The following is a 26955-nucleotide window of genomic DNA, read 5'->3' on the forward strand; positions in this document are numbered from 1 at the left end:
ATTCAGAATTGAAGTTCTAGATTAGTCAGCATATAACACTTGGATTTGTGGCCCCTTGAGTAAATTGCTTACTCAAACCCTCTGGCCAAAATGAAGCGTCTACTGCACAGTTTCTAAATGATTGCAATCAAGTGAAATGATCATAAAGGTGTCAAAGAGCAATCTAAAAAGGTATGGGAGTCATTTATCTATCATCATTTCTTAGGTTCATATAGTAAGGCAAGAAGATCAGGTTATTTGCTTTAGAAATGACTTTAACTGTAAAAAAAATAATAAAAATGTGTCTGAAGAGAAGCCTTGTTTTGTTTCCGGTTTTCAGAAATTTTCTCCTTGTTGACTGGGTACTTTTCACTCACGATTTAGTCACGTGAAAGGGTTTTCACAGGACTCCAGGCTGCCTAATGAAAATCTAAATGCACAGTTACTCCCTCCATAGGAATTAAGAGTGTAAGTAGCAGGCAGGTGCTGCTAGCATTTGATCAGTGTGATCTGGAACATTCAGGTGTGTGACGATGCTACAGTCTTGCCAGGAATGTGTATCACTTCAAATTCACTCGAAAGTCAGACTCTGTGATGCTCAGGGAAATTGTAAAACAAAAACAAACAAAAAAAAAAACCCAAGACCAGCATCTCAGACTCTACCTGCCTCAGTCAGCATGATAAATGATGAAGTCCAGGACAGTAGTTCATCACAGAAGAGAAAGCCTCTTCTCTTTAAGGAGGGCATGACGCCACACTTTAGATTTGCAAAGTTGCATCTGAACAAAAGTGTGTGGTTATAATGCACAGTGCAGTGTTTGGTGAAAAACAGATGCAACATATCAGCACAAACACCTCTCATCAAATATCAAGCACGGCGGTGGAGGGATGATGATCCGGGCATGTTCTGTAGCTGCAGGACCCGGGTAACCTGCTGACAGAGATTTAGTCAATTCCTCTCAATGCCACAGTATTCTAGAGTCAACTACAAGGCTATCCGTCTGGCGGCCAAAGCTTTGCTAAAACTGGGTCATGCAACATGACAGCACAGCAGTGAATGTACAGCAGAAGGGCTGAAAAAGAAAAGAATCATCATCATCCATCAATCATCCATCAAATCAACCTTTTCCACTTACCCAATTCAGGGTCGCGGGGGAGATGCAGGACATCCCAGCAGTCACAGAGCGACAGGCCGGTCACACCCAAAGTCATGCGCAAAAACCGTAATGTTTGTGACACAGCTCAGAACAACTGCTTTTAAACACAGACTGTAAACCCATCACGAGACACTACAAAAACATGAACCCATGTCTGACACACCCAACAGATAAATGCATTTTTAAACATTTTCTCCCTATTTACTTAACGATAATGAAAAAAAAAAGTTTTATCCACAGACTAATAAGAGCCTTTCTTTCTCCCCTCTCATTGAATAGGTGCAGCAGAGGGTTAACGCTTAATGACACGCCCTGCAAACACCTCTCGTGTTTTTATGACTGCATCAAGTGGGAAAACTTGCCTCATCATTATTATGAAGCATCCCCTTCAGAAAGGCCTATTGGCTGCTGAATAATAAATACCCTGAGCCCGCCCATTTCATGTTTATTGATCAGCTCTCCGGGGCCTATCTGACAGCAGTCAGATGAGTCGGGATATGGCGTCGCTGCACCGACACAGGATGAATTTTCACCTCTCCGTGGGAATTTACAAGTCGCGCGCCGGGACATCGCTTGCTTTTTGTCGCCGTTAAAAGGGATCACACATGGCGATGGAGGACGAGGACAATAACGCGGAGGTCGCTGCGACCAACGTCCGAACGGGCATCAAGAGAGGAGGTGATGTCGGAGATAACGGGGCTTGCATAGACAGGCAGCCGGACACGGTGGTCCACCAGGCGGGGCTGAACCAGACTGCGGGTCGCGGCAGCCGCAGTGGTCCCGGAGCTCACGCTGCGACGGGGATCCGAGTGCTAAAGGCAGGTCATAACCAGAGGGAGCAGCCGGGGGGGATTTAAAGTGATCGACAACTGTCATGTCAAGGTGGTTACATCGCAGTAGGTGCTCGGAACAGGGCAAAGTGCATCCACGGATACGCGCGCATCCTTCCCAGCAGTGTTATGTAAATGCTGTGATATCGCGTCTAATTGATAATTGATCCGAGGCAGTCAGGAATGCACCGGAGCCGGTAACAGCGGCAGACCATACACTACAGGCACTCATAGCTCGCATATACCCAGGCCCGCTGCTGAACAGTTTTCTTAGAAATTTTTAGGGGAAGACATGATGAGTAATGACACGCAAGTCCCCAAAGCAAGAGACACGCGCGTACATACAGAGAACCTCAGCTCTGGTATTTCATTTAGACTGTGAGTATTAAACGTTTATTATATTTAAAAGAGGTATTTGAGGATTTGCAATGAAATAGGTAATAAGTATTAAACACCTTGATGTTTGCACCCAGAGCATTAGTTTCTACCTGCCTGTCAGCATCAATACAGAACGGTGAGTAAGTGAATTCTTTTCACAGTTATAGGTCTCAGATATAGATTAAAGTAGAGGTACTTCCTTCTGAGTCCGGACAGCTTGTTCACTCACATTCCCACAGTGACACACATCCATACTGGGGAGGTGCCCAGGACATCTGTAGTCCAGTGGGGTGATTCCACAGCTTCATCAGACACACCTTCACAGCTGCGGACAAAGAAGACATCTGCACTTTACTTTCTCTGTGACCTCTTCGTTTAAATCAACCGTTCGCCTGATCACAGCCTTAGCTCTCTAACCTCTGGAGCAATGCTGCTCCAGGTATGATCCATTGTGTGGATGTTTATTCTTGACCTTGAGAATAGAGGCTTATATAGGATGCGACTTTGTTACCGTAAAGAAAGAGTCTAAGAAAAGAAACAAATTAAGCCTTCTGTTGGGCATTAAATGAGAGGATTTGCCAAGTAATTCATCAGATTAATCAAGATAAAATTACTGTTATTTTAACAGGAAATCAGTCATTAAATCAGTTATTGAGTAACAGTACCAAATACTGAGAAACTGTGGCCAATGCTGTTCAAAAACCCAACCAAAAACGATCAGTTATCACACTTTTTACTCTCAGGCTTATCGAACATGGAAGCCAGTGCAGGCTGAAGATGACATCATTTAAAAACAACAGCAATGATACCTGTTTGTCACCAGAACGGATGCTCTCCAGACCTTTGATATGTTTCTTTGTACTGACTAGATCTAAATGCATCCCACGTGATAAACTCCAGCCTCACCAAGAACTGCTGTTACTGATATTTTATCGTTCAGGAGAGGATTATTCTTCATTGATGTCTGTTTAAGAGTAACATTAGGCTACTCCACATCCGGCTAATGTCATCACGGGCGATTAGTGAAAATAATGGTGCTGTGGTTTCTCTTCAGCAGTCACACCGTCCACCCTCAATGTGAACGAATAAACTTTAATGGTTGACTTTAGTTTAGGGAAGAGCGAACATTTCTATGAAGATTATCCAATTGGTAACTACCAGCGCAAATTGATTTGTGGCTGGATTAAACCCCCAGCACGTCTGGGAGAGTGTGTAGTTCATCTTGAACCACTCTCTGTTTCCTCAGATGCCCTTTAGCTTTCATGCTATGTTTTTGATTACAATCTGTGTGTGAGAAAGACTAATATTCTGTGTTTTTCTGTGTTAGCAGCGCAACATGAAGCGGAACGGGAGTCGAAGCTGCGTGACGAGAAAAACCAGGTTTGGATCACGAGAGCGGGACTGGCTGAAAGGGGACACCCAGCGGGGCTGTGTGTGTCTGTATGGGGGAACAGTAGACCCTCAGCCACCTGCCTCTGGCACACAGGCCTCCTCCACCCCTCAGACAGACCTGCAGTTGGTGCTCTGCTCCACCAGTACCACAGTGGAGGAGCTGTGCGCTCAGAAGAAAGGACACGCACTTTACGTTCAACTGCACGGAGACCTAGTGAGGTAAATTTACATCATGTCGAATCATGGTGACAAAGTTGCATTCAGCAACTGCAGAGTAAAGAGAGTTCAGTCCACATCAGCTACTCAAGATGGGGCCAACACATGCATCAGGCATCCAACAGCTTCATTAAATAAATACCAATTAATCATGTTAAGAAAATAAGAGACAAATCAAAGCATAAGAAGAATTATGCAAATATAAGCACGTGAAATGGGAGCTTGCTAAAAATGTATAATACAATCTCATCCTCAGTTAATGCAAAGAAGGTAAACACACCACTGAGCACTTGCTGCAGTTGCCCTATCATCCCGCACTCCCACAGCTCCCCACCAAGGATACGCTCAGGGAACATGTCTCTACGCCTCTCACCACTGTACAAGACATGCGTAGACCGAAATAGTAATTGATGATCTGTGAAAGGATGAAAAGCTGGTTCACTAGTCCGTGACCAGGACAAATTCAGTTCCTTGTTTGCTTCCCTTGGAAAACCTACGTGAAGACATAAAGGAGCCTAAAACGAGAGCTCAGCTGTACAGCTTAAGCCTGAATGAGTTATGGCTCATTCTGTCTGAGCGCTTCTGTCTGTTCAATTTTTTTAAATGAATAAGAAAGAGCAAAATCTTATAAAAAATGTGGGGAACCAGCAAAGTGCCAACAGATGCATTTAGAGCAAAGAGTTGTGAATGATTGTGTTAGTAAGCAATAACTGGTGGGAGATGGTGCCACAGATGTGCTGCAGAGATTATGCTGGAAACATGACTGGAGGTCGGTAATCACCTCACATGCTGTTAGCCAATAGTAGCATATGAAACAATGTCTTTATATCTTTGCTGACTGAGAGCTGCAGGCACTGGAGACGGATGCAGAGTGGTAATAAATGAAAGGCTTTTGGTAAGCCTGTGGATGGGCCCTGTTGGTTCAGTTTATACTCCAGCAGTAAAGCAGTCTGGTCTGCCAGTGAGTATGACTGAGTGGATTTAAATGTAATATTAAAGTCTTCAACTTCCAAAAAGAAAAGAAAAAAAAACAGGATAATGGCGAGTTAGGAGAACTGCATAAATAATAAAAATAAAAACATTAATTGTACAAACTGGCAGCACATACAGTAAAGACAAGTTAAATGTATTATGTGCATATGAACTCCAGTAATATTTGTCCTCAAACGGTCCTTTAGTAATATATTTTCTCATCCCTATTTTATGACCTTTTGGATGAACCTTCTGTGCATAAAAAGGCTTCATTACTTTGATAATAGATGCATTCGTTCTATAAATGGTTATGTGAAGCATACGACGCAGCTGTGAGCTATGCGGCTTTTCCTGTTGATTTTCTTTTTAGAGCATGTAGTTACGTGCTGCTTACAGGAAGGCACGTTCGGGGCTCTTTCCTGCTTGCATTTTCAGTTCAACAAACTCCCTTTACAGATAAATTTACTGAGGCAGTAGAGTTGATGGAGGACATTCATCCTGTTGTTCATCCCCTTTTGGACCACTTATGTCTGTCAGTGTCACAGTGCAAACAGGGTGAGCGAAGCAGTCTAGTGTTCTTTTTCCCAGCAAGAGGCTTTTCCATCCATGAGAGTTTCCAGGACAGATGGGATATGCAATCCCTTCAACATGTTCTGGGTATAACCGGAGTCTCCAGAACATTTCCAAAGAGATGATCCCACACATCTTAACTGGCTTATTTCCAGCAAGTTAGTAGCTGCATACCAAAGACCTCATTTATCAGTGAGCTCACTCAGAAATGTAAAATAAGCTGAATCTAGTAGCTCAACTCAGTCCTGAGGATAAGTGATACAGGGCCATTATCTTGAAGTTAAAATCTTGATTAATCGAAAGGCTTCCTGATGAAGGGAAATGGTAAAAACTGTCCTAATCTAGCAGCAGAAGAAGGCAGAAGGAAATTTTTGGTAATACTGCCCTGCAATAGCTAAACAGCCCTTTGGTGGAGTGGTTAGCACTGTTGCCACACAGCCAGAAGGTTTTCTGTCACTCTCTGTAAGGTCTGTGGTGGTCTTGCAACCGGTCTATTGTGTAAATGGACTGGTTCTTATCTTGCACTCTTCTACTCGAGCACTCAATATGTCTCACCCATTCATACAAGCATTTTCTTCTACCTAAGTTCTTTCTATCTAACATTCAAGTTGACACATTTGACTGATTCTTATTTCAAACAAAACACAGTTCAAGAATAGCAACTAATTAATACGTTTGCACATTTCGGTTTATTCCTTTTTGTGCTAACGACAAATTTTTTGTTGCTGGTGTTTATAGTTAAAACTGAAGGCTTGATCAGTTATTTTATTTTTATTTTTAGGCAGCCACATAAACGTACATGAAAAAAGATACCAACTTATAATGTAAAATATCGAAAGATGAAGCAATACAAGGCTTTTTTTAGTTTTTAAAAACGCATGTGTATCTGTACCATTGTGTTTTTAGGAGGCCCAGTTAACTTCTCATATATCTATGAAATACTGGGTATGTCTGCACTAAATCAAGAACCCACCATGATAGTTGGCTGCATAACTTTCCACGAGGACAGATGAACCCGCTGGGCACCATTTGACAGAGATTCAGCTTCTTGCTGCACTGGTCAAAGTGGGAAGATTTGCGAATAAATGAGGCATATCAGTGTGAAGTGTGAATGGTCAATAGGGACTGCCACTCATCATCACTCTGCCTGCTGGAAGCTGCCTAAATCCTGCTTTTAGATGTTGATGTCACAGCTGTCTAAAATCAACCAAGATGATTCTGCAAATCTTCCAGGCTGAGTGAGGAAAAGTCATGTCCTCAGGCATGGGTACTGTGCTCTAGTTGTTGTTAAGAATCTTTTGAAATTCAAGCACTTTTCTGTCTCGTTTATTCTAAATGTTAGTATTTAATCACATTTCTTCCCCCCTGTAAGTCTTCATGTTGACAGATACTGAAAAAGATCTGTGTTTAGCTCTTTATGAGCTGGCAGATTGACCCGTCTTAAAAAAAAAAACAGTTTTCAGAAGTGAGAGACTAAGTGATCATAAATTAACTCTAAGCTTTTGTTTTAGATTGAAAGTGAAAGCTGGATTTGCAGCTGCTATTGTGCTTTCGGGGCTTCCTTCACTCAGCTCGACGGTGGGCATTTATGTGAAAGGTTGCTTCTATTAGTATTCATCCTGTTAGGCTTCAGTGACTAACAGAGAGCTGAGAGATTTACAGATGAATTCAAACTCATGGTTTAAGAGTGAAATATCTAATATCATTTTCATTCATTTCAATAAACTTACCGTAATGTCGAAATAAAAACCCCTAATGGCTACGTTTTAATGATAAGAAAGATACTAAAGGTGCCTCTTCTCGGAAATTCATTTTTAAATATTTGTGCAGACCTAAAGCATTGCTGCAGCAGATGGTGTACCCATGACACTGCGTGATTTTGCAAGAATGCATCTTCTTTTTTAGTTTGTGTTAAAACAAGAAACAAAATCCTAACTGTGGTGCTGACTCTGGCAGGAGTACTTTTTTAGCTTGGTCTGGTGCCCTGTTTAACCCGGATCGTGGCGTTCGTTGGCGGGAAGCTTTTACTTTTATAATCTGTTTCATCTGAGATTCTGTGAGGTGTATTTTATAATTGTTGCTGTCGCTGTCACACCTCTTCATCTTCTTGCCTTCGGTCCCGCAGGAGGCTGGATCCCTCTGAGCGTCCGCTCCAGATGGTGTATGACTACTTGGCGTCAATGGGCTATGCAGACCCTGTACGAGTGCAGCAAGAAGCCGCCAACTCAGACCTCAGCTGTTTGATCCGTTTCTACAGTGGTGAGTACTCATCGGCGGCGGCAATCAGCCCTCGGTTTCACTTTCTGCTGCTGCTGAGTGGAATCTGGCATGTGCTTCGAGTTTTCCTCTGCACACAGACCTGAGGGCACAGAAACATTCTTAGAATGCTCCAAAATGGTTTCGCCACATCCTCTGGCGAGTGTGTACGATTGGATTAAGTGAGAGAGGTTGTTTTAGGGCTCTCTGAGTTTGTTGCTTCTGAAGCTGCCTCCAGTCTTCGGTCTCCAGTCTTCAGTACAGTCTAAGATAAACACATCAGTCATGGCCTCATGATGGATTACTGACCATCATTCATCCTGTGGTGTTGTATGCTTCATTGACCTGAGGTCTGGAGTGACTAAGTGTCCCTGTGTCTGTGTGATTAATGCGGCACCAGAATGGATGCGACTCTGGAGAAACCAGTGACGAATTTGTGAACGCATCTAAGCGCTGCTCACCTAAAACCTCTCTCAGTCTTCCCGTTTGAAGGCTGCTCTATTAATACTCATACAGTAGTTGCAGTTAGGGATTTTCCTTTTAGCATAAATGGTGATTGGTGTGCTATAATGAGTTTCAACCAGCGGATGTTCCCGCTGAGTCAGTGGAACTTAAGCTTGGGCTTTGAACTGCTCACGTATCCAGAGAAAGAGCAAGACTGGGTAAACCACAGTGTCTAAAGGGTTCACATGCACTTCCTCCCACATCAGGCACATAGCTCTCCTCAGAGTGAAGTGCAGGACTGCTGTAGTGACTGAAATACACTCTACAGACAAACGTAATCTGCTCTGTATGGAAGTTCTGCGGTTGATGAGTGACAGATGAGGAAAGTTAAACAAATCAAACTCACCATGAAGTCTTAGCAACAGATATAATTAGTTTGTGAAGCATGTGAAACAGAACGGTGACGCCCAGTTTTCTTTTATCCTAAAAATGTTTAGAACACCATTAATAATTATTGTGATGCTTTTAACGGTTTCGATGCCCCGTGGAAAAAAAATCGATATTTTGAGTCCTAGACCTTTTATTGTATATAGTTTCAGTTTGATAATCAGCCCTCAGATCAGGATATTTAAGCTGTCTTTATACATTTTTATTTCTTTTGCTAGCTTCTTTTTAAATGATGTTGGGGTTTTTTTTAGCTGATGGATCTTAAGATCACTCTGGCCTGAGTCTTATTGGTAGTCCTCATGTGTCCAGAGGCCCACTGTTGTTTTCTTCTTGTCAACATGAGAACTGGTCAGATCTTGGCTACTATCAGCAATCAGGCCACACTGGGTAGAGTCTAGCCAGGCCCCTTGGAGACTTCCTGCCTCCTTTTGTCGACTCATGGGAAAAGAGAACCAGGGACAAGACATGACTGGTTTTCAGGCTCGTTTAATGCCCAGTACAGGCCAAGAGGACAACTTGATTTGGCCGTGAAATACCTGCTAAACTGCTAAAGTGAGAGCTGGTAATAAAGCTTTGAGTTTGTTGTGGGGACACAAATGATGTCAGCAAATGACAGATATCTATAAAATGGGCAAGTCACCTCTTGTGTTCACGTACAGGTTTCTTATGAAGAATTAAAATAACTTAAGTAGCAAGCTTTACCATTGCATTTAATTCTTTGGCTGGTAACAGAGAACCCTGTCTTTTTATTTTAACTCACAGCACAGGTGCAGAGATTTAATCAGACCAACTCATCTTTTCTAATTTACGGAATTTAAAATTAACCACTTTTTTCACCAATTTTTCAACTAGCTAAAAAGTCAGCTTTTTAAAATGTTAAACTTTTAAGTAACTTTTTGTTTTAGTGCTGTAACATTTTTATTGTGAAGCGCTTTGTGATCTAGAAAAGTGTAAATAAAATGTTTTTCTTTTTTACTTTAACTTCTTTTAACTTCAGGAAACTACACTGCAGTTAAGTGAGTGAACACATGAAATTTCACTCAATTCATTAGAGTTTTGTTCTAAAAGGCAAAACTTGCATACTTCCCATGATGCATTGCTAGAAAGTTCAAACTCTTCAGGGATTCTGCCTGTTTTTGTAAAAAAGACATGATGGAAAGTTGCCGTATACCTTTTAAAATGTTCACATTATGTTACAGTCACACTAGAGAAAACATTGGTTGGAGCAAACGGGACCAGTCACAGTTGCTGTGACTTTGCTGTGTCAAGATGGCAATAAAGACAAGCGACAAGGCAATCAGACAGGAATGATGACGTGTCTGAGTTGTACTCATTGATTGGCTCAGACTGTTGCAATGTGTTGCGAGTAGGTCTGCATTTATGAAGTACACAGCAATTATTTGCCAGCCTTTGCCAGTCAAGGCAGTCAGTCTGAGTCAGACCATGTCTGTCTGGAGATTGGTTGCCTCTCTCAGCTGTCTTGCAATCGAAAGGGGTTGTGCAAAGGTTGAGTGTGCTACGCCCTCAAGCATTGGGCTACGCCCCTTTTGAATACCTGGTGTTTGCAACTACTTGTCATCTAGCAAATGCTTAAAAGATTAATGCAGCTATGATTTTTAGCTACTTGTACAGAGGGTGCTATCTTGTTTATCCTCTAGTGCGACGAGAGTAAAAATTATTTTTGTCCATTGTGAAAGCGGTTCTGTCTGTTACGGGGTTTAGGATTGAAATGCATTGAATTCAGCCCCCATCCCCATAGACTTGGCTTAAACAGCAGTTTATGTAACTGTCACTGGGAGCAGCGTCACTGGTCGTCTCTGTACTGACTCTGCAGGTTTAAACTGAGAAAAGTAAATCGAGTCTGGAACAGTGTGCAGGTTCAATTCAATGGCTTAATGTAACTTAACTTAATAATTTCTTCTTTTTTTCTTTTTCTTCTTCTTTTGGCTGCTCCGTTAAGGGCTCACTACAGCAGATCACCTGACTCCATCTCACCCAATGCCAAGCATCCTCCTCTGTGACACCAGCCGTCTGCATGTCCTTCCTAACCACACCCATGAATCTATGTGCTCTTCCTCTTTTTCCTTCTGCATGGCAGCTCCATTTTCAGCATCCTTCATCCAGTATATCCACTATCCCTTATTTGCACATGTCCAATCAATCTCAGACTTTGCCTCTCTGACTTTGTCTCCAAGCTGCTCGACCTGATCTGTTCCTCTGACCTGCTCATTTCTAATCTTGTCCATTTTGCTCACTCCAAATTAAAAATCTTAACACTCACTACGGCCTTGTAAAACATCTCTTTCAGCCTTGCTGCTATCCTTCTGTCAAAAATCACCCCTGATGCTTATCTCCACCCACACCACCCTGCCATGACTCCCCCAACGTGCACTGTCTGTTGCTTTGAATGGTTGACCGCATTTATATTTCTCATTTCTCCTTGCATCCTTACTGTAACTAGCTTTGCAATGTCTCAACTCATGAGGACTTTAACTTATCAAATCAAGCCGAGAGCAACTTACTCACATTTTTAAGGCAGTATGCACAAAACTCAAGTTAAGCCAAAAAGTAAAAAAAACCTCAAACAAACCAAACAACAACAAAAAAAAAAAGTTACAGCGTCGATGGCCTTGTGTGTCTTCCTCCAGGTGTCTGTTTGCCTAACAACCGTTGTTGTGGTAACGATCTGACTAAGCAGATGAGTGAAACTGTGATCCATCAGTAAAGACTACAGCTGCTACAAGACCACCTAATGTGCTACACTGAGCGTGCCAGCTGTACGCTCTGCACAGTCTGCATTACTGGACCTTACTGGCTCTGAATCTGAGAGCGTTTGTAATGGAAACTCCCCCAAAACCACGTTTATTAAAGATTGTCTCACCATGCAGATCGCTTTGGTTTTATGAGCCCAGGATCATCATCACAAACCAGGGGAGGTGGGCTTTTGTTTATAATGTTCACGGTATTAAAATGGCACAGTAAAGACCTCAGCAGCACATCTTTCCACGGAAGCCTCGAATAATCCACATATGACCTTCTTAATGATTCCTGAAAACTGATAAAAGAAAAGATGCTCTGTTAAGTTTCGCTGAACTGCCCTTGTAAAATTGTTTCTATGAGCTTGCTCTTTTTTTGATATTAGTTATGTCTTCAGGCTTGTTCAGATCATTCAAAAGAATCTGTGGGACAGTGTGAGAAGTATTCATCTCAGACTGTCTCACAGGCATACAAACGGTGGATCATGGTTACGAGAATGCCGACTTTCTATAATAAGACAGTGGTGCGAATACATGTGCGTTTCTACCTACGCACTGCCACGTGAGTTTCATTTCTAACCACAGCGCTTTACAGCCTGATTTTCTTTTTTCTCAAGCCACCAAAGAGGTTCAAAGTGCAATGCAGCAGGTAATTTATTAAACTTTACTCTCCTCTTATTTGTTCAGGAAACTCATCTGGGACCTTCTTTCTCCACACCCGCTGTACACACACACACACACACACATACACACACACCCTTCAGCTGTGTTGCATGGATGAAATTAAAACAAACATGGACAGGGGAGTAAACTTTTCTAAATACTGACTTAATAAAAAACACTTCTAGTGAAAACAACCGCAGAGACCTGAGGGCCAGCGGATCTTTGTGTCAGCCTGTGCAGCTGCAGCGCAGATGAAGCTGGCTGTAAGCTCTGGCGTTCATGCCCCGGGCTGTGTTCCACCTCTGTCTGCGTGATCTTTTACGTCTTTGAGAAAGGCGGCTTGTAGCTGCTGTCCACAGTTCACGTAAGGCCCGCTGTCAGGATCAGACCTGAGGGAAATAAATCTGCTTCACAGGGAAATTAATCAGAGTCAGCTCACCTTATAAGTTGTTGGTTTGACTAATGCTGACTTTCTGATGGAATTTAAACCCAAATTAAGTTTGTGGACATCCTGAACTGGTGTGTGAAGGTTTGAGACATTTTGCGGTGTGAAAGAAGGGAATAAATTGTTTGCCCTGACAAAAATAAGAGAAACAGTCGGACTGAGGCTTAAGAAAAAAATTTAATTCTGTTCAGATCCAAGTTTGCACAGACTTGCCCCGAGCGACAAAGCTCTTGCCAGCTCCTCATAAACATGCTGTTTCTGAGATGAAGTTCTGGTCCTCCCAAGATTTTCTCTTTCCCATTTTAAACCTGCAGACGTCCGTCATCCTAGACTCATGGCGAGTTTTTAAGAGAGATGGCTTGCTGAGGGAGAAACACCAGTTTAATCTTCTGTTTTAAAGTCATCTGTATTCAAAGGCAGCATTCAGCTGCGTGTCTTCCACTGGTTTTCTGCACAGTTGCTCTATTTGATGTCAGGAGTTAAACTCTTGCTCAAAGTTTAACGAACAGTTATTTTAAATTGAGATAAACACAGACCACCTAGAGGAGGTATCTGTGTGGTGGGCTGAATTAGAATTTTCTGCCAAAAAGAGCTTGCTGTTCTGAGTCAAATCAGACCGTGTTTCCGCCTCCACTGACCCCCTACTGCATGCTAATGCAATCTATGCGATCTTGAGCAAGACAAAAAAGCTCTGGGATACAGGGAGTATTGTATTCGGCGGAGCGCTCAACGATTGCCTTGAAATGATCCAACATGTGGACAAAAACTGATTTTAAAACAATAGAAAGAACCAAGATGAGGCACCTAAACACTAAAACTCCTGGTAGAGTTTTTCTCCTTGGAAAGAACAGACACTTTTGCCTGGTTTGGACCCTTGTCCTTTCTTCAGTGATGAATCATCTACAGGCTACTTTCTTCTTTAATCATTAGGCCTACAAAACATTAGAGAACAGTATAAATGTTCATCAGTTTCCTAGAACCAATAATAATACCAGCTCATAAGTATGTGGATATTCCAGTTTTATTCTCTTTTAAGGATCTGCACTCTGTGTGTTTCCAATCGTCTGCTGTCCAGTTTTGGTGAGCCTGTGTGAACTGAGAACTGCTGCTTCCTGGATATTTTCTGTCGTTCAGACCATTCTCTGTAAAAGAGATGGTTGTGTGGGAAAATCCAAGTAGATCAGCAGTTTCTGAAATACTCAGAGCAGCGCGTCTGGCACCAACAACCATGCCATGTTCAAAGTCACTTAAATTACCTTTCTTCCCCATTCTGATGCTAAGTTTGGACTTCACAGGTCGTGTTGATCATGTCTGCAGGTGTAAATCCACTGCATTGCTGTTTAGAGATTTTTAATGAGCAGTTGAAAAGGTGTACCTAATTAAGTGGCTTGTAAGTGCATACTGGCTTCAGTTTTCCCCAAATAGCTCTCTGGATCGTTCTAGACTTCCTCCCTTGTTTCCATATATATTCTTTTAATAATCAAATCACCTTCTATATTATACATTCGTGTCTCTCACTTCCCCTTTTGTTCCTTTCTGTTTGTCACCTCATTCCTTTGTTTATCTATCCATTTTTATTTTTCAGTGGAAAATTAATTTGACTCTTTACTCATCGGGCTTGGCATACTGTAATATAAACGTATTCCTTAAAGAATTTAGAGTTAGTGTTAATGTTGTGCGTATTGGCAACTTTTCTATATTGGATCTGAAGTGAGATATCACTAAATTTGCTGTGCGAAGGTCTCAGCCACACTTCTGAGAAATCACACATTCCACTCTCTGGTCTGTCACTTGTCCCTGAGGTTTGGCAGCCTCCCACCCGGAGGACGTTTGACACCGGTTGATGATTAGTTTGAAGGCAGCTGTCTGCAGCCCTGCTCCTTGAGAAAACAGTGTTGCGCAACATGTTACGACCGTGTCATCCACCCCCTCTGGAGCCACGGGGAAACGGTCAGCATTTTTGTCGTGAGAGGGATGGGATTGATTTGGAGGGAGACATCATAAGGGCTTACATACTCACACTTTGATTTTGAACAACCTGTTTCCTTAGCAACTGATCGCCCCGCAGACCTTTGGGGATAGCATGTGTGTTTGTTTTATTTTAGAAGTTGGCTCTTTATGGCTAGGAGATGTTTTATATTGCGTTTGGACAGTGCCGTGACTTTGTATGCCTGGACACCTGCACGCTCGCACCATGAATGCGCACATTTGTATTCATAATTTGGGCGCTTTTCTCATTGATAACTCCCGCAGTTAACTAATTTAATCAAGGCACTTTGATTTTCCTTTGTAAGCCCAATGTGCTCTTGCAGCGAGCAAGCACGATGATTCTCACACAGATCCACAGATAATTATAATTCTTTGTCAGATGATTAGTGTTACTGAGAAAAATTTGATTTGGGAAAAAAATGTGATGATACACAAGAAAATGGTGAGGGGGTGACAATATTATCAGGGATGAAACCACATTTTCCTGGTTTTAGGGCTGTTTTGGAATTCTCTCTTTTACTAGAGACGGGCGTATGTGTTACCATCCTGCATGCGGTGCTCTTATAAAGGTTTGCCATGAAATTACCACAAATGGGCCTTAACAAAGCCGGATATAGAGCGTGGTTGTTTCTGGTGATGTGCTGCGAAGGCTGTGAGGGCATCCTGTCGGTCTGTGTCAGTTTGTATCGAGCTGATTTGTGCACTGCAGAGGGATGATGTTTTTCTTAATTGCGAGTTTTAATCTGAAGCTCTGGGAACACAGAGTAACTAAAGCAGAGCGTGACTCGACAGTTTCCTGCCACAGGCGGCAAGAAAAAGCACTTATCTACAGTCCAGCTGTTTTCCCCCTTTTAGATACCTCCATTGTACCCGTCATCGACCCCGTGAGGTTTTTGTGTCTCTAATTTTCTCTCTGAGTGAGGGACACCCAAGGATCAGGAGCTGCTATTGATCTGCCAGCGAGCCAATTTGTTGTCAGAAGCACTTGGCTTGTTCATTATCAGTTTTCCTTGGCGAAGAAAAACATGAGGGGGCTCTCATTTCGTTTAGATGCCCTTGTGAAGCGGAAGGGGAGGTGGAGAATGAAAACAAGTTAGACGTGAAGCGAGAGAGAGCGAAAGCAGATTGCCAACGAGAGCCTCCGAGTGGGAGGCAGCATAAGTTGGTTCGAGGAAAATTTAACAACAGAGGACAGGAGGCTGAGGCAGTGTCTCCTCTGTGCTTGTTTGACCTGCTATTAACCTGAGTGTACTTGGCAGAGACGGCAGCACTGCTGTCTGATGTATCCTTCAGCAATGGCCAGCTAAGACTACCTGTAGTGCAACTTGGCATAATTAAACTGAGCAGAGTGGAGTTAAATGTGACAAAACCCTGACTCATTCATCAATATGACTGATGCCTCTTATATGTTGGGTTGGCAGCAGGGAGTAGAGAGAAACCTTTCCAAATGAGCTGAACAGAAGAGCTCTAATATGGCTTTAATTTAATAGATGCTTAATAATGGAGTTTAAAGTTTAAACTCTCTTCTGATTAGTGGAAGAACAAATGAATTATTTTTCAGTAAGAGCTACCCAGATGTACAAATAGCATATGAGATAACAGGGCAGTGTCCTAAGCACTGATGTAAGACCATTTCTTGGAATAGCTATACTGTGGAGCTGACTAACGGACAGGTGATATCATAATGACCTTCGAGTACTTATGTGACTTCATTTTCTGGAACCTTTGTCTAATGCGTAACTGCAAAACATTTGCAATTAATTAGCTCAATTTGCTTATCTCAGCAGTGGCTTTGGGTTTATTTGCATTAGATCGATTGCTGCAGATTTGCACTAACATCTGTGCGTGGGCTTTCTCTCCCAGAGCGTCCAGTGAATGCGGACCAGCAGGAGCGGACCTTGCTGAAAGGCGTGTTCAGCGTCAGGAAGGGCAAGACTCAGCTGCACAAGTGGGCCGAGCGGCAGGTCATTCTCTGTGGCACCTGTTTGATCGTGGCCTCTGTGAAAGACAGCCTCACCGGGAAGATGCACATCCTGCCCCTGGTGGGGGGAAAGGTGAGAGTTCAGGGTTTAGAGCTTGGACAGCCTGAAAGGGTGGTAAGCTTTCACTTTCTCCAGGGCGGAGGACATGCTCCAAGCTGTGCCATAACACTCTTCAACAACACAGCTGGGTTGGTCGTCTGGATAAAGTTAAAAAGATGACATGCCTGCAGAACCGTGTCATGAAAAGTTCTCAGCCAACAGAGAATGCAAGCTCCTCTTACTCAAAGATTAGCAAAGCTGCACACTAAAGCGCAAAATACATAAAAAATCTGTGTGTTTGTGTTTGAGCTGATAAAACTTCAGTGGCACACTCTGTATCTCCACGTGAAACCATAGACTGTATATAAAAGATGGAAATCATCGGTTGGCAGCTTGGTGGTTTGAAACTGAAAATGTAGAGCGAGTGGTGGCTCGGCTCGAAAAACCGAAGGACACTGCACACTTTTCAGTCACACACCTGCTACTGTGTGTTCCTTCTGAACTTTTAATAATGTCTTTGTTACGGACGCTAAGACCCTAAACTCACCAGAAAAAAAAAGTTTTTCCTGAGGTTGGCATCAAGTGAGCGAAAAAGGGTCATTTTCCTATAAGCCTCTACACAACCAGGCATAATTTGGAAATCTTAGTATCTCCCCCTGTTGGCCATTAGAAGGAATGCAGGATTTAAAGGACTTCCACATTGGCAAGTTTTAGATCTTGAATGAATTCTCTACTAGCATAGCAGAAACAGTGTTGCTCTTGGAGTTGCATTGTGGGTAATGTGTATCCCAGGTTTTCTTTTTATTTTCTTTTTCCAGTTGTGCTGAATGAGTCCAACAGTGTCACAGAAATACAGAGTTAAATGTTTTTGTGCTATCGCTGCAGTCTTTGTGGCCTCCAGCTAATGTTTTATCCAAGTTGACCAGATTTAAACATGTTATCTAAGGTTTTTTTTGGAAATGTCAAAATCAGAATCACTGAATGTAGCAGACAAAACCACACTAAAAGAAACAAACACAAAATCACCACAAATTAAATCTGTCTGTTCAGTGTTCCTGATCTCATCTCTGTGTTGTCTTTGTGTCGAGGTGGAGGAGGTGAAGCGGAGGCAGCACTGTCTGATGTTCAGCTCAGCCGGGTCTCAGGCCCAGACATACTTTGTCAACTTTGACACACTTGCAGACTATCAGCGATGGCACCGGCAGGCGTCAAAGGTAAGTCAAAGGCGAGCGCGTCTCACTATCTGTACATTAAACATTCACTAGCTGGGACTACATCCTCACTTTAGGTTTGACGGCATTTCTAGTAGGTAATGGCAGATGGCGTGAACATGAATTGAGGCTGCGGTTTGGGGAAGACCTCAGATGGGACTGGCAGGCCTTGCAGAGGAGAGGGAGGGTGGGACATGAAAATGAGAACAAATGGGGAAAGGGGGGGGTCATATGTAGATATATAGAACCGGAAGGGGCGTGTGTGGAGGTGGTCCCACTCTTGAAATACAGATTAATTATCTCCTGTGTTTTTTTTAAACTTAAATCAGAATGTCTGTGAGTCAGATGATGTGAAATGAATGTATTTTTGTATTTGTGTGATATACAATAAATCTATGGGCCTTTCAGAGACTTCTAAGAGCTCTTCAAAAAGAAAATCATTGTCTCTGCACTGCGCAGATTGCTTTGTCTCTAATATCCTAATTAATGTCTGTTGTGCTGCGGCTCCTTCTTGGAGCTGAACAGCCTCTGTGAGAGCCTCCACAGAGGCTGAGCCAGCATACAATTAGCCATGGAAGGAGAAAGCCAACAGAAATAAAGAAAATCCAATTAGCTGCAGATTCATGCTAAGTCCAAGATCTCTTTCTTTCACGGTGGTATGGATTACTGGGTTAGACGAGCCAGTTAGCGAACTGTATTTTAGCTGAGTATTAGACTAGAGGTTTCTATGGAGACTGCAGTTAATGGCCGATGAAGGTTTTTGGTGGATTTGGGCCGACGTTTATGCTACATCGCTTAAATCAGAAGCCTGTATCTGTGTACGAGGCTAACAGTCAGGGAGTGCGTTTGTGCTTTCTTAATTAGCACTTCTGGATATCTTGGAAGTCAGACTGTAAAAAAAAAGCATTTGCATTTTACAACAATCACATTAACAGTGAAAATTCAGTGTTTGTCAGATGTTAATCGCTGCAAAAGAAACTCACATCATCTTAGGCACTTCGATTGTTGAGCGTTTAGCTATTTGAAGAACATTTCTTTATATTTTGGTTCCAAAGAGACAGACTTTCTTCTAATTTTTTACAAATCGTCTTAAGCAATAGCCCTCCAGGCTTTATGTATGTATGTATATATATCAAATGAAATATCAAAACTGATAACATAGCAGCTAAAATGCACTTTTAGTCACTCAAAAGTAATGTCCAAGTCTGTGGAGATTTTAATCAAGTCCAGCCTGACTGGACTAGATATTTCTCAAGAAATGGCTTTTACTTTTATAGATGCCATTAACACATTTTACAGAATCTCAATGAAATATTAAACTGTGATGTTGTAACTCAAGCTGTGATCGGCTGTGCTAGTGGCCCAAGTGCTCCAGTTTCTCAGCTTTGCAGGAAATTTTGTGTCACGTTGATTAAGGACTGAACTACCCATCATACCTAAACTGACATATCTTTGCTGTGTTTCATCGTTTCAGTGTTGAATTACAAAGCAAATAATTTAAAACAGCAAAATCTGTCCCGACCTTCCAATTCGATCTCAGAGTGTCGCATCACTGATTTATTTATTTTTTTTGAAGGAACAGAGGGCGTCTGTCCTGTGAGTTGTTTTGTGGGAGAAGAGCAGTTTCGTCTTTATCAGCCAGTGACGTGATGCCATGCTTGACTGAGCAGCCATCCCATTTTCTGCGTAGCTGCACAGTGTGCAGCTCTGGAGCTAATGGGGGAGATGATTGTCAGAGTAGACTGACTTAGCACTGCTACATAGCCTGGACTGATGGCCAGCATGTAAACTATAGTCTCCCAGGTCTGTGAGGGGGAAAAAAAATCCAGTGACAAACAGCAGTAAAATCCCAACTCTAGATGCAATCACACCCTCCCTGGTGCTTAAAATTTATGTGGAAAAAGTTTCACAACAGCACTGCAAACTGGACAGGATCACAAGGCATCAGCAACTCTATAAAATCACTGTCATGTGAGCAGGTAGAATGTAGGAGTCAGCAAATGGAACTAAACTCAAAATCAGAGCTTCGTTGCAAAAAAGGCAAATACAAAACTAAACAATAACAGGACATAATGTGAACTGACAGGCAGAAGATTTCACCTACAATGAGGGAGAAGCAAACAATGTGTACAGAGGAGGGTGATTCAGAGAAGTGGACGCACATGGGAACATAGCTGAACTGAATCATAACTAACGAGACAGGGAAGGCAAACCTGAACCGTCTCTCACGCAGGACTGGTGACTATCAAAATAAAACAGGAAGAAACACACACTAAGACTCAGACTAGGACACATAATCAGACATTAACAGTAAGGGATAAACACGGGGACAGGACTATAGACAAGTATTAATTACACAAGACAGGGAATGCAGACAAAACGCAGTGAGATCAGACAGACACGGGAATGTGACCGGGGAGACAGAAAGGATAACAAAACCCAGAGACATGACTGGGACAGACAGGGCATGAAAGGGGCACTCACATAATGAAGAAATAGAAATAACCAACTCGGATGCACTAGAGAATGCAAATTTCAGGGCTAACTATTACAAAACTTGAATATAAACAATTCATAAATTTAAAGGAACGGGTAAAGAATCAAGAACAAACTCAAACCTCACACACACACGCATGACGATCAGTTTCCTGAAAAAGAAAAGAAAAGAAAGACAACCATGATGATGGTAAGCTTAAAGACAGGGCTGTTATATAGACAGCATAAGCCAGAGGTGTCAATTGTAAGGCCTGGGCACCAGTATCTGAATAGCTTTGGAAAATGTCCCCCAGACCTCCCCCATGGACATTTATATTACACCAATTAAGTAATAGATAAGTAATGGAAAAGATTTAAATGACAGAAAAGTTGTTGTTTTTTTCTCTTTTTTAAATTTGTTTGTTTTTATTACAGTGTGTCCAAAGTTAGAAAGAAAAAAACAGAAACTGACATTTTTTGCTAAGTTTTATAGAACCTACAGGACAGTCTCGGCATCGAGCTCCCAGAACTTTTCTGTAATTATTCACAATTATTTCTTATAGTTAAAGCCCAAACAGTCATGCTGACAGATTACTTTCTTCATTTACTACAGCAGTGTCTTCCTATTGTGTAGAAAAACGACATGCTGTTGTAATTACGTGACTTTTTTAATACTAAGATAACCCTAGGATTAAATTTGCAGTTAAACATCTGTACAGTGACAGAAGGGGGAGTTTCACTGGTCTGTGGGCTGTGTTTGCCCTGTGATATAAAGACATTTTGACATCCAATGCATAAGCTGTACCTAACATACTGCAAATCATCATGCTTTTGGTTAATAAGATCAGACTTTAACTGGTTATTCTGTTACTGTTTTAACTGTTGCTTTCCTAGAAACTTCTTGTACTGGAATGTGGGAAACTATCTGAGTTAATTCTTGATGAGACAGCTCGGTAGTGCCGATACGGAAGTCAGTGGAACTCAGTTTTTGTCATATATCATAAAGCTGAGCACAACTCACTACTTGACCCGTGACTTTTAAATAGACGACAAACACGTAGCTAATATGTTGTTCTAAAATGAATCATCAGATGTGAGCTCTCATTTTTAGAAATGTTGCCTGACAGTTGTAGCTGTGGTTGCACCATGTCATGCTTATTTTAATGTAAAAATATTCGACATAGCCAAGTTTGCATGTAAGAGTGATGCTTTAGGTACATGAATTGTAACTCTGTGTTAACTCAGTCTGCTTGTGTCTGCATGCGTGTTTAGGTGGTGTCTCAGACGGTAAGCCTAGTGGACTTGTCCTGCTACAGTCTGGAAGCAGTGCCTGAATATCTGTTTTACAGTCAGGACATTACCCATCTCAACTTGCGACACAACTTCATGAGCCTGCAGGGACCTGGAGGCCTGCTCAACCTTCCCAGGTAACCACATGAAATCAAATGAAGCATCTTTGCAAGAAAGAGATGGTATTACATCGTCCTGTGGCTGGAGAGCACGCTATCATATCCGTATGGTGCTAAGTATCTGTCTCGCTGAACTATGCCTTGGCCACTGCATTGAATCCCCAGTGCTTGTTATTTTGATGGCCGGGGCTTTGGAAAGCTTTTATCAGTAAAACCTTTTAAACTTGACAGTCGCCGTCACTTCGTTACTTTTTAGGATGGAAATTAGTTATTTAATAATATCACAAAATATTTTGTTGTTTGTTCACTAATTATGTGCTTTATTAGATAGTCTCTTTAAAATTTTAATAATAATTCATTGATTACTATGTTTTTCACTCTAGTTATTTTCCAGTTAGTCTGCTATTTCAGTGTTACTGTGAGCATATGTTGCACATCTCTTTGTTATCACACATTTAATGATCCTCACTCATTTATGTCATATCTGTGGCTCCGTATGTGTGGCTTTCATTACATAGGGCATGAATTTAGGTGTATGTCCTTGCTCCTTGGAGCTGAGCCTGTTTAAACAAGCTGAGGTCATTAGCACATTGCTATAAATTGTGACTCAACCCGCTTTAGTTTCTGTTGAATGCCTGGTTGAATGGGTGTTAGTGTACTGAATGCATGCTGTTATAAAAAGATTATTTTCTGCAGCTTACTAAGAAGACTGGTTTCTCTTTCACTGCTCTTCTTGATGTTGTCTTTAGAATAAAGTTGGTGAGCAATTGTGGTGAACAGGCTGACAGATGAGGTCAGGCAGGAGTCTCTGTGGACTATGATGTTCGCAGACGTAACTGCAGAGAGCAGGTGGAAGAGAGCCCGGAGAGGTGGAGTTAAGCTCTGAAGAGAAGAGGAATGAAAGTCAATAGACACAAGACAGAATACATGTGTGAGAGAGATGGGGTCAAAGATCCAAAGCTATGGACAGTATAGAAGAGAGGAAAAGAAGTAACTGCAGGCAGGGTGGAGTGGGTGGAGACGAGCGTCAGATGTGATTAGTGACAGAAGGATAGTAGCAAGAGTGAAAAGGATGATGTACAACGCCGTAGTGACACCTGCTGTGATATACAGTTTAGAAACCGTTGCACAGATGGAGGTGGAGTTGAAGATGGCAGAGATTGGAAACGAATTAATCAGAGGGAAAGCTTAGGTTGAAAAGTTTGAAGATAGAGTTAAAGAGTCAATCCTGAGATTGTTTGGACATGTGCAGAGGATGGATAGTGGATACACTGGACAAAGGAAACTGAAGATGGAGCTGCCAGGCAGGAGGAAAAGCAGAAGAGCACAGAGGAAGTTCATGAATGTAGTGAAGAAGGACATTCAGAGGGTTGGTGCGATAGGAGAGGACGCTAGGGATAAGGTGAGATAGCGCTAGACGATCTGCTGTAGCAAGCCTTAAAGGCGGCAGCCGAAAGAAGAAGGAGAAGAATATTACATGTGAATAGTGTTGTGACTCATGACAACACTCCCAGCATCTGGGGTGCAAAATGGGAGGTGAAAATTAGTAATCAAGATAGAATTTCTAGTTGTGACCACAGGGTGTGATTATATGTTTTAATCAACAAATGCACATGAAGAGAGAAATGAAAATCACATTTATGTGTTGTATGCAAAGCAGGCCTGGTCACTCTAAACTGAGAGATCAACTGTTAATAAAAGGGAACTGATAGGAGTGATTTAAATACATATATGTGTGTGTGTGTATTTAAATCACTCCTATCAGTTATGAATACTGTTCTTTGTTGCCTGAAACAGGCATAACATGGTGAAGCCTGAAGCAGCATTACAAAACATTACAGAACTCTTACCGTGCAGCACACGTCCAACAATGTTCACCAGACTATTGAGAAGTGCTGTTCAGCCTCTGCTGGAGGGTGGACAACATGGATTTAAACTATTTTTACTGCTCTTTCACCACAGTGTGCTGAACCAGTCATCCACTGAAGGCAACAACAATGACAAAAGCAGAACCACAAATAAACATTTACCTCTCGTACTTTAACTTGCATGATTTGATCGCTGTTTTGTTCCAGACATAAAGCCCATCTGTGTTCTTTTTTATATCGACCAGTTTAAACTTTTTTGAGAGCAGTATGTCTGTGATACATGACAGTGGTGAATTCAAACACAGTTTTATGGCCTTGATGGTGTTCATTCCTGATATACTTTTTTTTTTTTTTTTTGCAAATGCAGATAATGTAAATCGTAAACAAAGTGAGCCTGTAGACTTCACATTCAGTTTTTTCTTTTGTCAGGTTTTCTCAGCTGAAGAGCCTGAACTTATCTCATAACCGTCTGGGTGTGTTCCCCGAGTGTGTGTGCGAGATCCTCACCCTAACTGAACTCAACCTCTCCTGTAACAGTCTCCACGCCATCCCTCTACAGATAGGCAACCTTCAAAGGTTTGGCACACGTCAATTGCACACAGTGCGTACATTGCATAGGTACACTTTGTTGAGATATCAGTTGATAGCAGCACAGACAAAAGATGTTAGAAATGTCAGTTAGATGCCAGAGTTGCAAAATAAATAAAAGGCGCATTAAATTATATTTTTCGAAAAGGATGCAGTAATTATTTTTTGCCAGTCGCCATTGTGGTTTGTACTTTTAATCCACTATACACATAATGAGGGAATAAGGGAGTTGAAAAGGACAGAACATTTTGTTATGCACTCTGATAAAAGAAAGCTAAATCATGCAGCATTTCCTAGGACGCTGTGCAGTAGATAATGGATACAAATACAAATTGTTGTGAGCAGATATTTTTCTCTAAAGTAAAAGAAAGCAAAGGTCTGTTTTGTCCCTTTCTTCTCTTAGCCTGCAGACGCTGTCTTTGGATGGAAACCACCTCAGCTCCCTGCCTGATGAGATGGGTGGCCTGTTTCAGCTCAACAGCCTGGGGCTTTCCTTTAACAGCTTCTCTCACGTCCCTGCTGTGCTGGAGAGATTGAGTGTAGTTGACAAGCTGGCTATGGCTGGGAACAGAGTGGAGAGTCTGGATTTGTGCACTCTGGTCAGAATGAGCCACCTGAAAAACATTGACCTCCGGTAAGAGGCCAGTGAGGAACAAACAGCTCTCAGCGTCTGCGCTTCCCTTTGACTCATCTCACTCTGTCTTATCCTTCTCTGCTTGGTCTTCTGCTCAGCCATATGTTATTGAATAGAATAATGCTGGATCAGGATATAATATTTAAAAGGATCCTACCAATGACTGTCATTCTTTCAGTGCCTACGAAGAGAGGTGGCAGGTGGAGAATAATTCTGTGCTGCCAATTAGCTACAAGTTCCTCTTTTGTCTCTTTCTCCATTAAATGTCCTGAACTTCAGCTAGGGCTGCATTCACCTAAGCCTTACCTATTTCTTTAACAAATGTTCATAGATGGCACATTTCCTCTGAATAAATGCAGTGTCCAATTTAACACCAGGGAGCTGTCCAGAATTGCACTTTTCACTGCACTGCAGCACTAAACGTTTTTAGACGTGCAGTGCCCTGAAGAAAATATTTGCTCCCTCCCTGATTTCTTAGTTGTTTTGCATACGTGTCATATTTCATTAATACACAAATGTAACCCGAGTAAATGCAAAATGTAGTTTTTAAATTAAGATTTTCGTTATTAGGGGAAACAAGCCAAACAAACCTACTCGACCTTATGTCAAACACTAATTGCCCCCTAAACCTAATAACTGGTTGTGCCACTCTTGGCAGCAAGAACTGCAGCCAAGCATTTGCAGAAGGTGGCAATTAATCTTTCATATCGCTGTACAGGAATTTTGGTCCACTCTTCTTTGCAGAATTGTTTTAATTCAGCCACGCTGAAGGCTTTTTGATCACAGCCGGCCTTTTTATGGTCCTGTAAAAGCATCTCAATCACATTTAAATGATCTCAAACAGACTTTGACTAGACCACTCCACCAATCCTTGATTTTCTTTCTTTTTTTGAGTCATTCAGAGTTAGAGTTGCAACCACCACCATGTTTCACTGTTGGTATGATGTTCTTTTTTATAAAATGCTGTTGTGGCATGGTGGTTAATCTAGTAGGGTAGATAGGATAGAGGAGGACAAACACACAGATTAGAGTACCTGTGACTGTTGCAGAACATGATCAAAGCTGCCTGGGTTATCGCAAAAAATTCCCTGGTGCCTGACATCACGCTCAGAGAAAAGGCAAAGGAGCAACCTGGATCGGCAGGGAGAGAGAGGGAGAGAGACAGAGAGTGTTGGAGCAGGGAGAGTAACCCATCTGGTTACACTGTGAGAAGTTTTATGCCAAATGTAACGGGACTCAAACCTTCCAAAAAGTTCCACTTTTCTCTCGTTAGTCCACAGAATATTTTCCCAACGTCTTGGGGATCATCAAGATGTTTTTTGACAAATGTGAGACCAAAGACCGAATCTTTGTGTAGTTTTTAGGTGGCAGTTTTGCCCAGTCCCTTTCTTATTGTTTAAGCGTGGACTCTGACCTTAACCGAGGCAAGTGCCACCTGCAGTTCTGTAGATGGCTCTTTCGGGACCACCTGGATGGGTCGTCGATATGCAAATTTTGGTAGGCCGGCCACTCCTGAAAAGGTTTATCTCTCTTTCAAGTTTTCTCTATTTGTGGATAATCGCTCTTACTGTGGTTCACTGGAATCCCAAACCCTTAAAAATGGCTTTAAAGCACATTCCAGACTGATAAATGTCACTGACTTGTATCTAAGCTGTATTTTTACATCATGGTATGATATGTTGCTTTTTAAGGTGTTTTAGGCTACTACTTCTCAGACAGGAAGTCTGAAATCAAGAAATCACTCTATTGAAGAAAAATCTTTTGAAAAAATCATGTTAATCACACTTAATTCATGATTCAGTGCTTGTTAGTTTTCACAGAGGGTGAGGTAGGTTTGGATAGTTTTTTCCCCCTTAATATCTGAAATCTTAATTCAAAAACTGCACTTTGTATTTACTTGCGTTATGTTTATCTGATATTACAATTTGTTTGATGATCTGAAACATGTAGGTGTGGCAAATATTAAAAAACTAAGCAATAAGGAAGGGGGGGGGATACTTTTTATGACACTGTACCTGTACTGTGAATGTGAGAACGCAAATCATCAGCATAGTTAGATCTGACATTAAGTGGCCTTTAACCTGCCAGCTCCCTATCACATGGCTGACTGAGCCTGCGCGAGGCTAGCACAGGAAATTGTCCAATAAATTTAAGCAAGTGAGTGGGTGTCATGTGTCTACCTCCTGCGTGCTCTATCCTGGAAGTGCAGTTCATTTCCAGCAGGATGCATTTGAAGTAAACTATCTCCTGCTGTG

General features: G+C 41.9%; 1 protein-coding gene across 3 annotated transcripts in view; it reads left to right on the forward strand.

Annotated features, from left to right (window-relative positions):
• The first annotated feature begins 1544 nt into the window (after nucleotides 1–1544).
• The window catches only part of phlpp2 (PH domain and leucine rich repeat protein phosphatase 2), a 39895-nt gene continuing 14484 nt past the window's right edge, over nucleotides 1545–26955 (forward strand). For 2 of the 3 annotated variants that reach the window (XM_005929564.3, XM_014335918.2), the window contains exons 1-8: nucleotides 1545–1954; nucleotides 3672–3955; nucleotides 7620–7753; nucleotides 16358–16548; nucleotides 17604–17729; nucleotides 21474–21628; nucleotides 23908–24054; nucleotides 24470–24700. In XM_005929564.3, coding sequence (XP_005929626.1) covers nucleotides 1742–1954; nucleotides 3672–3955; nucleotides 7620–7753; nucleotides 16358–16548; nucleotides 17604–17729; nucleotides 21474–21628; nucleotides 23908–24054; nucleotides 24470–24700 — 1481 coding nt within the window. In that variant the 5' untranslated portion in view covers nucleotides 1545–1741. The remainder of the gene's footprint in view (nucleotides 1955–3671; nucleotides 3956–7619; nucleotides 7754–16357; nucleotides 16549–17603; nucleotides 17730–21473; nucleotides 21629–23907; nucleotides 24055–24469; nucleotides 24701–26955) is intronic. The other variant, XM_042220534.1, reaches the window with a different exon arrangement.

This window comes from Haplochromis burtoni, unplaced genomic scaffold (genome assembly GCF_018398535.1).
Source record: "Haplochromis burtoni strain Fernald_Lab_line unplaced genomic scaffold, NCSU_Asbu1 Contig_50, whole genome shotgun sequence".
Classification (NCBI taxonomy): domain Eukaryota; kingdom Metazoa; phylum Chordata; class Actinopteri; order Cichliformes; family Cichlidae; genus Haplochromis; species Haplochromis burtoni.